The 16,315-nt window shown below is 34.3% G+C and overlaps 1 protein-coding gene across 1 annotated transcript; it reads right to left on the reverse strand.

Moving 5' to 3' along the window:
• Positions 1 to 12,244: 12,244 nt before the first annotated feature.
• Positions 12,245 to 13,189, reverse strand: LOC308658815 (olfactory receptor 6C6; the record flags this gene model as incomplete). Its single annotated transcript, XM_081311734.1, has 1 exon — positions 12,245 to 13,189. The coding sequence occupies one exon, from the start codon at positions 13,187 to 13,189 to the stop codon at positions 12,245 to 12,247; it is 945 nt and encodes a 314-aa protein (XP_081167860.1).
• Positions 13,190 to 16,315: the final 3,126 nt, after the last annotated feature.

Raw genomic sequence — 16,315 nt, forward strand, 5'->3', positions numbered from 1 at the left:
ATTCTCTAAGTCTATCTGCAAGTCTCTCTGCTCTTCTTTGTGAGTGGAACTTCCTAATCTCTAGGAATAGACTGTCTTCTTCAATCCAGAATATAAACTCTATCTTCATCTGGAAATGTTATTCTCCTAAAGGGTAGTTTTATGTACTGAATGCTTTTTATATATCTTTATTTTGTTTGTTTATTTTTATGTGGTTCTGAGGATCGAACCCAGTTTTTCATATGTGTGAGGCAAGTGCTCTGCCACTGAGCCACAACCCCAGCTCTACTGAATGCTTTTTGCAAGTGAACCTTTCTACATATACTTAGTTCAATATTGTGATATAGGTGTCATATGCTAAGCATTATATCTGCTATTAAGCATTTTGCATTGCTAAAATTGTCAAAAACACACAACATGACAATTTATTATGTAATGTAATTGATGTTGTGATAGAAAAAAGGAGAATATGTAAGCAACTTCAAAGTTCAAAGTAAACTTCTAAGAAGAATCAGCACTGACGATGAACTTTGAAAGATGAATAAGGGGAATAACAATTCAAGGGTTTGGGGGAGAGGTATAACATATAAAAGAAAAGGATATTCTATTGAAAAAGTTTCTCTATGGAATTGTAATAATTAAGAATAAGTCGTATGTAAATATAAATAGTTGTCATTTGTGGTAAAAATAAGTTAACTCCAGGCTTTGGTTATTACTTGATAATCGTTTCTCAACACTACAGGTGACACTAATTCATGATAGAAATTCAACCTACAGTTCATTTATATCTTGGTTGGAGGAAATATTTATATATTTAAAGCATGTATATAAAAACACCTCTATCAGCCATTGAATTAAAGGATGTAGTGATGATCTTTAGTCAGTGTAGATTAGTGCCTATTCTGAAATTTCACGTTTGAATTTCATGTCTGACTTCTTTTGTTCAGCATAAAAAGTTCACCTATGCTATTGCATGTATTCATAACGTCTTCCTTATGCTGACGTGATTTAGCAGCATGTCTCCTCTTTGGAAATAGCCAGTTTTTTCCCCCTTATTCCAATACTTTGGTATTTTATTGTCTGAGGAATATATCCACAAAAGTGCATCATTTCTTTGACTAGTGTGAAAAGTGAGTAAATTGAAATGCCAATCTGAAAGTTTTTATCCTTCCATATGTCTTCTTGAAATAAACTTTATCATAGTGGAATTAATAAGAATGGACTGTCTCCTTATGTCTTTCTGATTCCACTCCTCAATTCCCATCATTCAGGCAGGGAAGCTTAAGAAATTAACCCTCCAGGAAAAGAAGAAGGATATCTGTAGAGGAACACATTCCATGTTTTGTTGCTGTCTTTCTGGGCCCCCATCAGTTGAAAATAAACTTGATATCTTGAATTACAGATTCAATAGACTCAAAGACTCAACTTGCTTTTGAAGACCCGAGGGAGCCAAAAGCCAAAGTGTGACTGTTGATGACAGAATGTTGAGAAAATTAGTACTGAAGATTTCAGGTTGGAGCCTGCAGAGAAGGTGCAGGAAGTGTAAATGGGAAATGGCATTGAATTTCAGTAATTACTGAGAGAGTGTCTACCAAAACCTTAGCATCAAAGTAGGTAATTCTCAAACATTTAGTGAGAAGATACTCTGGATGTCACATTAGCACAGTAGCCTGACTACAGCACCTCTGGGGAACAATAATCTTTGCTTCTCTTCCCACCTCCATGTTTTGCACAAAGTCCTCTCCTGGTTTTAATTTACCATACTGCCGCAGTCTTGGCTGGGCACAAAATCACCAGCCTCTCACAGCTTTGTAGATTCAAACAGCAAATCTTTATTCCCAAACTCACATCGGCCTCTACACACACGTTCTGGGGAAATCCAAGTTCTGCCCCCCAGTTCACAACCTAAATACTTTCTGAATTCCACGAGAACTCAACGGGAACTCAGGCAGCAGGATACGCCCTATTCCTAGCAGCAATAACCTTAAACCTGGAACTGCCTTAAATCCAGATTGTCCTAAACCGGGAATGCCCTAAACCCAAATTATCCTAAACCGGGATACTTACTAAAACCTGCAGGATACTCCCTAAACCTGGATCCACCCTCGTCCTTGAGCAGGGTCACCTTTCTCAAACACACATGCAATGTCACAGCGAATTTCCAAGGCAAGTCCATTTAACATGGGGTACACTGGCAAGGAAATTTCGATGCGTCATTCCTACTTGGCAATGGCCCTCAGCACCATACTGAAAAGGAAACTCTGGGAAATAGCCTCTCAGGTGGTCCTCTGTTCTTACAGAACAGACAGATCATGTGTGATGTTGACTCAGCTACATAAAATTCACTGGAGATTCTTTGAAAATCAAATTGTGATATCACAAATCACTGCTTTTATTGCTGGCTCTACTCAGAGTAATATTATTGTTGTGGATAGGTTGCAAGAGATGAGATGTATTTTTTTCAAATTCTTCTTCAATGTAACCCCATTATATAGTTTTGTTTGAAGTTTCTGGCCATTATGAATGCTTAGTTCCATGAAATCTACTCATGTTATTTTAGATGCCTTTGATGTCCTGGTTGTGAGCATGGTTTTCAACCATTTCAAAGCATAGTAGATGATTTCTGATACAGAGAAGAGTCAGGAAAAAGAGCAACAAACGTAAGGATATATATTACTGTTAAGGCAAGTTGATTTTGCCAAGCTAAAACAGGTCTAGGTTTTAAGATCTATATATATCCCATGTAGAACAATATCTCTACACCAGGCTATTCTAGGAAATATACTTCTCAGTCATCAGATCACAAACCCTGGGAAGAAAACTATCCTCATTCTTTCATTCATTACCTCACTAAACAGCTATCTAAGAACTTGTATTATACTATACAAAATAAACAAGCTCCTGGAAATTGAATGTTGATAATTTCATTTTTAGTAAAGTGAGGTCTATAAAATAAAATTTCATAGTACAAAATATGTATCTGAATATTAAAACATATGAGAGAGAATTCTAAGTATTTAGAGTGTCAGGAGTGTTTTATGTTTTTTAATAAATTTTCTTCTGCTTACTTCTTACCCACACAAGCCACAGTCCACTAACTCTAAGGAATTTATGTTTCAAGTACTAGAAAGTTAAAGATCTTCTGTAGTCTGGTAGGGTGTTGTTAGTGATGGGTAGAATAGATAGGGATAAGCAGGAAAAATGGGAGGTCATAGGGACACAGACATAGAGGGAGATAAAAATCAGCTTTCTCAGGCAGACAGTATGTGCAGTCAGTTTTTTTCTAGAGAACAGGATACCTCAGCCCTGATCACAAGGTAAGATCACAAACCACAAGGGCAGAACAGGACTGCCTCCATTCCCACATGGAATTCAGGCCTTAAAAAGCATAAACCAACTAGAAAATATCCCCGCGCAAATTGAAGGGACCTATCAACATACCACCATGGTTGTTCTCAATTAGGTCTGCAGGCCTGACAAAACCAGGAACCACAGGAGTACATGGACAGGACTCCCAGGGAACACAGGGGCTATTCTCTATCTAGAGATGGGTCATGCTATGTCTACATTGAATATATTTTTGCTTTCAATAACCCTTTGATGTGTGCAGCCCCATGAGAGAGAAAGATCAGGCCATCACTAATCCTGCCTGGTCAGGACACAGGAAACAGGGGACCCACTTCCTCCATGCTTCTTGTCTTTGCTCTATGGTTTCATAAACTCTAGATAGACATCTGTAATATTTTCTGTAGTGACAATAATTTAAATAGTTTATACTTATAAGTAAACGAAATGGACCAACTCAGTGTTATTTTTAAATGATCTTCACAATAATTTTTTTCGGGGGGGGGGAATCAAAACACCCAAAGATGAACCTTTCAGAAGAAATTTTAAATAGAACTCTAGGAGTTGGTGGCCGGTACTTAAAATTTAGCAGTCTGAGAAGATTCTCAGAATCATTTAACTGCTAATATTGTGAATCATATTTTAGTAATAAATAAAAAAAATTTACAAATTTGAATACTAAATGGGAATTTCATATTCCTCAAGAGTTGTTAAAGGGGTCCAAAATACAGGGTATAGCTTATCAAATAAGATAGTCATCAAAGAAGTAGAAGTATTGACCTTATAAACAAATAAGGAATGTGGATTGAACAAATTATGAGGTTTTATCATCTTCCTAAAGCCAAGTTAGAAACCAATTTAATAGGTAAAATACCTGTACAAAAAAATTGTATGCTTTCTGGCTGGAATCTGGCTGAAATATTCAATGTACAGACCTATAGTCATGCTACCTGAGAAGAATCTCTGTGTTACATCCTCAGATTAGAATTATTTAACACAGTGGGTTTTTTTATTTTTTATTTTGGCAGAAAAGAACCAGGATTGAGAAGAAGACTCTGTCTTTTGAGAAACAAATATCTTATATCTGTTAATGGTTTTAATTGAAACTCTCCTGATACAAAAGAACATTAGATTTTTTTGTTAATAATACAATTTTAGAAAACAGGTTAGATTGTATGGGCAAAACCCACATAGTTATCGCAGTATTTTTTTCACCATATTGTCAATTCTGTTCAGTACATTTTTAAAAGCTTTATCAAGGTATACTGCACTGTAAAACACTTATGTTTAAAGTGTAAGGTAATCTTCATTGTATAAAATATTTCATATTTTCTATGAATTATATAAAGATGAATTATTAGCACATCAAGGTAATGAAGATAGTCATTGAAACCAAAAGATCCCTAATTCAACATTGTAATCCCTCTTACCATGTCTCAGCATTCTTCTGGAATGGTTTATGCACTTTATGTCTCTATAAATTGCTTTCTAATTTCTGGAATAATGTATGAAGAAAATGATAGAGTATTCCTTTTAACTAGGTTTCTTTCACACAGTCTAATTATTTTTATATTTATCCATACTGCTGCATATATAGAAAACTTTATTTCTGATTGCTTATCAGGATTCCATTTCATTGCTGTACCATAACTTATTATCATAACATCTGTTGATGGGTGTTAGGATTGTGTCTTGTTGTTGGTTACAGTAAAGCTACTATGAACATTTGACTATAATATCATAAGCTTTTATTTTTCCAGAGAAAATATCTATGACTATATGGCTTTGTTCTATGTTAGATAAATGTTTGATTTTTTAATAAAGTGCCAGACTGTTTTCTAAAATGGTGATATAGTTTTATATTCTGTCTGCAGTGAGTGAGAGTTTCAGTGGTTCCACATTCTTTTTTTTTTTTTAAGAGAGAGAGAGAGAGAGAGAGAGAGAGAGAGAGAATTTTTAATATTTATTTTTTAGTTCTCGGCTTCTCGGCGGACACAACATCTTTGTATGTGGTGCTGAGGATCGAACCCGGGCCGCACGCATGCCAGGCGAGGGCGCTACCGCTTGAGCCACATCCCCAGCCCCAGGTTCCACATTCTTAACAACCGTTGTTTTGACAAATATATATATTATCTTTAACCATTCCAAAATGGATATTGATATATCTCATTGTGATTATAATTTCAATTCTCCAAAGGCCAGCGATGCTGATCATCCTTTTTATGCTCACCTGCCATTGTATAATTCCTTTGATAAAATCATTGCTTAAATAAGTGCCCATTTTATTTTTTATCATTCTTATTATATTTTGGAATTCATTATGTATTGTAGATAAAATTCTTTCTCAAATATGCAATTTTCATATATATTTCCCATGTTGTGGCTTGTATTTCCATTCACAGACAATGGGTTTTGAGGAGCATAATATTGATTATTTATATTTATCATTATTTTTCCTTATGACTCACACTTCAATTTTCCCAAGATCACATGTATTTTCTGTTTTGTATTTCTCTGTAAGTTTTTTACTTTAGTCATAACTATAACTATTTTTATAGTAATCACTTATTTAAGTTTCATATATGGTATGAGTTATTGATCATGTGGATAGCCATTCTTTTCAGATATAATTTTTTAAAGACACCCATAGAGACAAAAATTTATCATGTTGGAAATGTTAATAGTTCCAAGATTAAAAAAAACTTTATAAAAAACTAGATTTTATTTCTTGTGGCAAGCACTTTCAAACCTACATAATGTTATGATATATAAAGCCCCTCTATACTTGGTTCTCTTTCAACTGGTAGGTGTTGTCTGAATATGTAGAGGGGTCTGATCTAAAACTAAACTACCTGTAGCTTCAACAAAGGCAGAACTACAGAATTCACCAACTCTCTCTTTACCAGCAATTATGAGACTATACAGTGACCATTTCTTCTCAAAATCAATATTTGGTTATAAAAGAAAAATTATGCTCAGGATTTTTAGAAAGTTTACTACAAAATTTTACAAGTTTCTTTAATTTTCAAGGTGTATATTTGAATCTATGATTGAGAAGAAATTACAAGAATTAATTTATTTAATGCCATCAAGTATATGCCTAGTTATTATAAATATTGTTTCATAATATGCTAAAAATTTAGATTAAAACTAAGCATTAAAACATTAAACATAAATTAAAACTTAATAAAGTATTATGGTAAACAAGAAGAGGATTTTTCTGCTATTATCCATAATGCATAAAATTAGAGAATGAATAGAGAGGTGATGATAACCTTTGTATGTCAATAAAAACTCAGATCAGATTTGTTCATGTATTCACGTCTTTGAAATGTCATAATGACAATGAAGAAGATAAACATGATTATAAAAATGAAGATATGTTGATGGCCCTAATAATACAAGCACTCTTATTGTAAGGGCAGTCAACAAGGACTAAAAGGAGGCAGACTGAAAAGGCTGCTGAAGAAGGAGATTTCACTAATGGGGAAGACTCTCCAGACCAACATGGCAGTCTGGGAGATTCGCTGAGGGCTGGACCAGACTGGAATTTTTATTGGGATTAGGGCAGGAAGGGAGGGCTTGGGACAGGAAATGGAGGTTTTTAGAGTCTTTGGTCCTACTGCGGTTGGTCAGGGGAACTTGCTAAGATTCAGGATTGTTCAGGAGACCCTGCTGGTTGACAGGTAGTTGTGTTGATTGGTGCTTCTTCGCAGGTGATTGCTTGGTGCTTTCTCAGCCAACCTCAAAACTGACCTCCTACTTATAAGGTCTCAAGAAAGGTATAAGATCATGGGACATAAGTTACCCAGAGGAAAGATGCACACATGAAAGAGAATTTTCATACTGAAAATCATATGATGTTATAATTTAAACTAGGAATGTGTAATATAGTTACCTCATACCAGACAAATGTGCCAAAAACACACACTGAAGAAAATATAGCCTCTTAAACAAATGGCTGAGAAAACTGGGAATCCATATGTCAGAATGAAAGTTAACTTCCATTTCTCACCCTACACAAAAATAATCTCTAAGTGGATCAAGAACCTAGGAATCGGACCAGAAGCACTGCACATACTAGACGAAAATGTAGGCCCAACACTTCAACATATTGGCACAGGAACTGATTTCCTTAACAAGAGTCCTAAAGCACAATAAATAAAAAATCAATACATGGATTGGCATCAAATTAAAAAATCTCTTCACAGCAAAGTAAACAATCAAAAAGCATGAAGAGAGAGCTTATAGAATGAGAGAAAATCTTTGCTACCTGCTCCTCACATAGGAAATTATTTCCCAGGATATACAAAGAACTCAAAAAGCTCAACACCAAAAAACTTAAAACAACAAAAAACCCAAGTAACTCAATCAATAAATGGGCAAAAGAATTAATCATACCCTTTTCAAAAGAAGAAATAATCTACAAGTAAATGAAAAAATGTTCAACATCTCTATCAATTAGGAAAATGCAAAGGAAAACTACAGAGATTCCTTGTCACTCCATAGAGAATGGCAATTATCAAGAATACAAGTAACAATAAATGTTGGAGAGGATGTGAGAAAAAGGGAATACTCATTCATTTTGGGGGGAATGCAAATTGATGCAACCCCTCTCGAAAGCAGTACAGAGATTCCTCCAAAAACTAGGAATGGAACCACCATTGATCCACTTCATAGCATAAAACCAAAGTATTTAAAATTGACCTACTATAATGACACAGCCACATCAGTGTTTATAGCAGCACAATTCATAATAGCTAAGCTATGGAACCAACCTATATGCCCATCAACAGATGAATGAATAAAGTGCAATGCCAGATTCATGGAACCCCAATAGACCTCCAGGAGCAGAATCCGCTGCAATCATACAAGAGTCTTTATTGCAGGCTTGAGCCTGGACTCACAACCATTTCCTTTGCATCGATCCTGAAGAGTGAGCCCCGGTCCTTTGTTCAATGAGATTTTATAGGTTTTTGGGGATACTCTATGTGTCACAATATCACACAACAAATTATTTCATATGGCGGGAAAGTCAAACAACAACTCTTAACATTGATTAGCACATTCACTGGTGGGAACAAGTTGGGTAGGGGTGATTGGTTAGTTCAAGAGGTGGATTCATTTGAACTGATTGGTTTAATCCGTGAGGGGTATATGTGTTAAACTACATGGTTTCCTAACATGTTATCTGAGAAACCAGCCTCTACCTCAGAGCAAAGGCTGTCCAAGGAAGGGGTCATGACCCTTGTCCTTGGAAAGACCCACAGAGTACTCCTAGGCACATACCCAGTTATGATCCCCTGCTCCACTCCCAGGAGAAGTCTATGTTCCCCTTTTAAAATAAACCCTGCTTTATATGCTGGCCTCAGCGTGCTTCTCTAATGTTCAAACTTAAACATGTGAGGAAGCAGAACTCATCACCGATAACCAGCAGTATCACTAGGACAGGAAGCTCTGTGATTTTATTATATACATAAGTTAATAAAATATTCCAAATAAATAAACTAGACCTTTTGTAATTAGTTATGTTTAAAAACATGTAGCATAATTCCTAAAGCTCAGCTAAAAGTTGTTGGGTATGTTTTTGTTTTTTGCTTTATGAGACTTTCACATTCAGGTGAAAATATTTAAATATATAGATGTGTTTAAAATTATGCAAATATTTCTAAAGGATGGCTTCCATTGTTGTTTATTACAGTAAATCAGGACCCTGGGAAACCTTTACTTAAGTAAGGGATTGGGAGAGCCTGTAAGAAAAAGGAATGTGGAAGTTTGAGGGAAAACATAGTCTAACAACATTTCCCTTTGAGCTAAGTGGATAAGTTAAAGGTCTGAAAAATAGAAATAAATAAATGATTAGAACCCATGCTATAACTTAATATTTATCAAGTCAGAAATGCAGCAGAAAATAATTAAAGCAATAGTAAAATATACTAAAATATCTATCTTTTTATCTTGGTTCATTTTTCAAGTGATTCACTTGAGTCTTTATTTGATTGAAGGATCTGGTTCTGTTATGCTCAAATTCGGGACCCCCAAAAGACCACCAGAGACCAAGATCAATGTAAGCAGCAAAGAGGTGTGTGTTTATTGCGAGTGAGCTCAGTCCTCTGCACACACAGCAACTAGTGACGCTGAGAGGCCCCGAGCCCAGGGTTTGCAGCAGTTTTATACACTCTTTGGGGAAGGCAGGGACTCCAGATACATCATAGCATCTCTTAGCAAATCATCACACACTGCTGGAAAATCATAAAACAATTCTAAAACAGGATTAGCACATTCACCGGCGGGAACAAATTGGGTAAAGGGTGATTGGTTAGTACAAGAGGGGGATTCATTTGAACTGATTGGTTTAAGCCTCAAGGGGAGTATGTGCTGAATTACATGGTTTCTTAACATGTTATCAACCACCATAAACTACTGGGAGGGTCATCTGGCATCCCAGGTATTTTCCCTGTCTCATGCTGATTGGTGGTTGCTAGGGGGTTGCTATGGGTCCTCACCTTGCCTGAGTCAGGGACACCTGGAGCAGCAGATCTCTCCTGTTATTTGTAGATAAACAACTCAGCAGGGTGGGTATGTGCCTAGGAGTACTCTGTGGGTCTTTCCAAGGACAAGGGTCATGCCCTCTTCCTTGGACAGGCTTTGCTCTGAGGTAGAGGCTGGTTTTTCAGTTCTTTGGATAACTATTCATTTAGGTAATTTCTGTGTGCCTGAAAAGATTTATTAGATAATTATAAACAACTTTATTAAAATAATTTAATGTACATTTTTAGAGGTGGAAATGGTGAATTAAACCCAACTATGTCCATTTGATTATTTTCACTAAAAGTTTAATTAAGTCTTTTTAGGAAAAAAATTAAAGACAATTAAACTTTTAATTTGTGAAAATAGCCAAATGTATATAATTGTTTCTCTCTTTATTACCTGTATTCTAGACCCATCCATTTATATACTAATGTTGAACCCCTGATGCAAAGAAAAGACCAATGACTCCAATTTTAATTAAAATTAAAGCAAGCTTGTATTTGTGTACACAAATGTTGGCCAGTGACTATCTTACCCCAAATCCCAAGCTAGAGATCAGTCCCCAGCTTTCCAGGGACATGGTTTTATAGCACAAAAAGTTGCAAAGGGGGGGAGTGTTTTGAGAACTTACAGATAACAGGATTTTGACAAGCATAATACAAAGGCAGATAGTAGGTTAATGATCTACATGGCATAATATTTCAAGGTAGGGAGTAAATTCAGATCCCAACATCAGAATTTATGAGGTGCTCCTGAGGTTTCAGAGAGGGTTGTTATCTGGTCAGGGAAAGCCAGGCATGGGTGAGTTCATGGTACAGGCAGGAATTCCAAACAGGTTTAGAACTCGCAATAATTTATACTAAAACAGAAATTAACTTTTCATGACTTTGTGATGAGATGGCTCCCAATCTTAAAATGGAATTAGGTTGGGTTCACCACTAAACCTCAAAATTTATAAACAGGTTAAAACAATGGTCCCTCAATTGTCTCCTGATTCTAAGGCATCCCATGCTCAATTTCAATTCCAAGGGCAAACTCCCTAAAGTAAAAGTGGTGGATATTGAAATTTCCATCTTACATACTCTTTCAATGACTTTAGTTGGAAGTTTCAAGAAAGTCTATAACTTCAAAATAGTATGAAATGCTTACTAAATAAAGGATGTATTGACTACAGCTGATATTTTTACCCAGTAGCCCTAGGAATAAAAACCTGATATACCATTAAGAACTAACTGAGAAATGTATGAAGTCATGGGTTAGTAAATATCCTGATTTGAGTATTATTGTGTGTATATGTATTGAATATCAGAGAGTACACCATAATTATATTTAAATTTTATGCATCATTTGAAAACAAAAAAGAAGTTACAATTTGAATCTAGGTAATCACTATAAAAATATTTGTAAATTAATGATTCATTAGATATAATTCCAAAAGAGTATTTTGGCTAATAGGTCCTTTTATGTTGTAATCTTTACACCTCTTTAATTATTGTTGCCTTTACTTACATCAGCATATCAAATAGCATATTCTTGAATTCTTCACAAACTTAAAGTGTTATCTTTCACTGAGTGATAAGCAGTTCCAATAGCATGTATTTGCTGAATGAGAGGTAATGGTTTTTACTTCTCCTACATTACATATGGAGAAACTAAGTCAAGAAAAGTTTGCATGATTTATGCAGCATCCTAGAGAGTGTTTGGTAAAACTTTTACTAAACCAACTTAAAATATCTCAAAACTCTATTTTAACCATTAGTCTTAATGTCTCCAAATGCATATACTTATCTAAACCCCTGTGTAATTTACACATACTCATACCTCAGTCTTCTTTCCTTCCATATATTTTTATTTTCAGCAGAGATTTTACTTTCTTCTGGACATGATACCTTATCTTTTAAATTCCACAGAAGTAATCTTATCTCTGCCATAATATTTTTGTAAACCTTTATTATAACACTAATTACACACTGTGTAGCAATATTTGGTTTATATGTATGTGACCTTTTGGTAATGAGAACTTCTTAAAACTAAGGATTTTACTCTACTCAATGTCTGGAACAAGATAACTATACAATATGTTGAATTAATTAACGAATCATATCCATCAAGTTACACTTATGTGAAGTTCAACGTCATGTTTTGGGGAGTCTAATAGTTTATACGGAGATGTTCGTTACAACTTGGATTTAAAGATTGAAGGAAGTTACGTTAGTAGAGAGGAATATTTTATATGAAAGAATAAAATGAAGGGTGTCCAAGAGTGATAAGACTTTTCAAGAGAATCTCCTTCATAAGGTAACTGATGAAGTAGAAAAACATGATCGTGACAAAAGTATGAAACTGGTTTTCATGTTTTTAAGGTAAGGTTCTAATTTGTATGAGGTTCTTAAATTTTGTTTTTTGAGAAACACAAAATCTTGTATAATACATCCCAGAAGACTTCTTTCACCTGCTGGTTCCTTAGAGTATAGATGAAGGGATTTAGTAAAGGGGCAATTGAAGTATACAGCAAAGCTACACCTTTGGATACCGTCACTCTTTCTTTTGCGGATGGTTTTATATACATAAAGATACAGCTACCATATGTCATGGAGACCACAATCATGTGGGAAGTACAGGTGGAGAAAGCTTTGGTCCTTTGCTGTGCAGAAGGGAATTTCAGAATGGTCCTAACGATGCAAGCATAAGAGAGAATCACTAATACCAATGTGATCGCAAGTGTCAGCACAGCTAAGACTAAAGACATCATTTCAAGGACATGTGTGTCTGTGCAAGAGATCTGTAGGATAGGAGATGTTTCACACATAAAGTGATCAATGATTTTGGAAGCACAGAAATCCAGCTTGAGTCCCATGACCAAAGGGGGAAAGATGATTAAGAATCCAGTTGCCCAGGAGCTGAGCACCAGTAGGTAGCACACTCTGCTGTTCATAATGACTGGGTAATGGAGAGGTTTGCAGATGGCGACATAGCGGTCATAGGACATGGCAGCCAGGAGGTAAAACTCTGTAACTCCCAGTAAAAGGATAAAAAATAATTGAGCTACACAGTTATTATAAGAAATGGTTTTGTCTCCATTCACAATGGTTATCAAGAATCTGGGAATACACACTGTTGTGAATATGACTTCCAAAAAGGAGAAATTACGGAGAAAGAAATACATGGGAGTCTTGAGGCGGGGATCCAGTAGAGTGAGAAGGATAATGATTAAGTTCCCTGTTAGGCTCAATGAGTAGTTGAGAAATAGAAACAGAAAAATCACAATTTGCAATTGTGGATCATCTGTCAGTCCTAACAGAATGAACTCTATTTCCATTGATTGGTTCTTCATTTCTTTCTTGTGAACCTTATCAAATCTGTATAGTAAAAGAAGCAAAAATTAAATACATATGCATTAGAACGCACACAACACACACATACACAAAAGCAGAGATGGATATACATTCTCAAATTTATTCATTTGAATTTTTTTTTTAGCCAGAGTATCAGATGACACAAAATTATATGCTATAGGTTAATTCAAAATATCTTTTAGTCTGCCTTCTTTAATATCCAAATTTTCTCCAGAATTTGAAAGATATATAATTTTTGTAAATATGTGCTTACTATTTCCAAATGACCTCTTACCTGTACTTATAATTTAAATTATATATTAATTATTTAAAATTATTTTCCATTACTTTTATCATAACTGCACAAATTGTTCTAAGTTTCTTTGTCTTTTTAGAATGAGTATCACTGATGTTTCAAAATCAGGCTTATATTATAGTTACTGTGATGGTAGTGACTTAGTTCTATAGATTTCTAATACTTGAAAAATCTACTTTTATTGTTTTTTTTGAAATATTCTCTACAATATAATATTTTATTAGTTTTATCAATTTTTTGTATTTTTTAAATTTAAGTGAATATTCCTTTACCAGCAATAGGAAAAAGATGATAAAATTGCATAAATTATATATATATATATATATATATATTTTTTTTTTTTTAAGGCTCATATTTTATTTTATTTTAGAAGAGAGAGAGAGAGAGAGAATTTTTTAGTGTTTATTTTTTTTTTTTAGTTCTCGGCAGACACAACATCTTTGTTTGTATGTGGTGCTGAGGATCGAACCCGGGCCGCACGCATGCGAGGCGAGCGTGCTACCGCTTGAGCCACATCCCCAGCCCCAAATTATATATTTTAATAAACAATATTTTGTCCTATTTTTAGACAATATTATTTATTTATTTATTTTTCAGTTGTAGTGGGACACAATATCTTTATTTTATTTATTTATTTTTATGTGGTGCTGTGGATTGGAACCCAGGGCCTCATATGTGCTAAGCGAGCGCTCTACTGCTGAGCCACAGCCACAGCCCTAGATAATCTTTTGAAACATCCTCTTTTACATATTTATATGATTTGGGCACTTTGTTTTACTTCCACCATATTATTTACAACACTTTTGAATATGAAGAAGAGAATAATATTTCTTAACCTTTTTACATATAGGAATTCTATTTAATTCTATATTATTCTATTCTTCTGTTTGATTAAATATGTCCATCTACTTTATTATATGCATCATTTGTAGACTTTTAAAAGAAATGGGTTACTAAAATCCTGTGTTTTATCTTTATTTTTTTTTGCCTTTGTTTTATTACTATTGCTTTTCTTTCCATGTATCAACATTGCTTTTCTTTTATAGACTAATATGGACAAAACACTAGTATTTTTCATGCATGATGTTATTTTCTGAAACAGATATTAATGAGTAGTTTTAATAATTTTTCATAAAAACTAAACACCTGTATTCTTCACCAACTAAGTGGTCACAGACTTTTACCAAAATATTGCATATTTCTGTCATTGCTATATCTAGGATTCCCATTTTTGCCCTGTTCTGATTTTCAAGCTTTTCTAGGAGTTAGTCCAATAATTTCTGAAACACGTTGGTCTAATAGAGTGTTCTAGATCCATGCCATGTCAAATTCTAAGGAAGAATTGCTCCATGTTTTTTCCTACATCACTTCATTCATTAAAAAGGTCAGAGAAAGAAAATAAAACAGAATCAACACTATGTGAATAAAATAGATATTACTTGTCAGTATATAAAGTTGGGAGTTAACCCTTATTCATTTGCTTTGCCTTCTGATTTTGAAAATAAGTTAAAATTATAGTGGACTTACCTTTATTGAGCTACAGTTCAGTTTGAGCTAAAATTCATTCCCTTCTGTGACAATTAAATTTGTTTATATAATAATATTTTATTATCCAATAAGATTTATTACCAATGATTTCTGTGGAAAGAAGCAAAGTAAAGAATTTCCACCTTTCCTCAAAATCACATGCATTTGGAAACTTGGGAGTTTGCTGCCAATAATTTTAAGAAGCACTTAGCTTCCCTTCCAGATATGCTGAACTTTTGAAATTTTGTTCTTATAATTGAGATTGCTATTATTCAAAACCTCAATTGGATACATGCTCTTTGAAATGAAATAAAAACTGGAAAATGAAATACAAAATCACTGTTGGAATATAAATAATTCTTCCAAGAAAGAGATACAAATGTTACAGTCACATCATTTTCTACTTACTACAAACTCCAGGGAATCTCTTAAAATAAAACAAAAACAAACTCTTCTCTGGGGACCAGTGTTACAAAAGTACTCATTATTGTCAATAAAATGCCCCCAGTAGTTTAAGTAAAAAATGAAGAGAAAGTATCCCTGAGGAGTATCATAAATGATTAGAAAAAATCAACAAAATATTTAACAGGAACACCAAAAATTCACTGTCTGGGGCAACTATGGAAAATCCCAAAGTAATTTACACATACAATTGAATGAAATACCCACAATTAAAAGCATGAATGGATCTTGAAACTAGTATACTGAATGAAAAAAAACAGACATAAATTAGTTTTATAATCATACAAATATAATTCCATTTATATTATTCTGGAAAAGACTGAACTATTAGGACAGAAATATAATTAGGGAGTAGTTCCTTGGGCTGAAGGTAGGAATTGTCTAGAAAAGTATCATGAAAGAACATCTTGAGGTGACAGAAATATTTTCTATTTTGATTTTGGCAGTGGTTGCATAATTTCATGTTTGTCAAAGTTCATCCAACCATATACCTACAAAAGATGAAACTTATCATTAATTCAAACTCAATCATCTTTCCAACAAAATCATTTATATGTAATATATCTCTTTATTTTATTTTATTTTATCTTATTTGTGATGCTAAGGACTGAACCCAGTGCCTCACACATGCTAGGCAAACACTCTGCCACTGAGCCACAACCCCAGCTCTTAATATGTCTTATTTTTAACCTGGTGTTTGAAAGACAACTTAGGACAATACTGCCTAGAAAATGAGCTACTAGCCATTTTTGGAAGGATATGTATTTTTAATTCAAGTTAAATATTCAGTTTCTAAGTCATACCAACGACATTTCAACTA

This window comes from Spermophilus citellus, assembly GCF_964194105.1.
Source record: "Spermophilus citellus genome assembly, chromosome: 10".
In the NCBI taxonomy this organism is placed as follows: domain Eukaryota; kingdom Metazoa; phylum Chordata; class Mammalia; order Rodentia; family Sciuridae; genus Spermophilus; species Spermophilus citellus.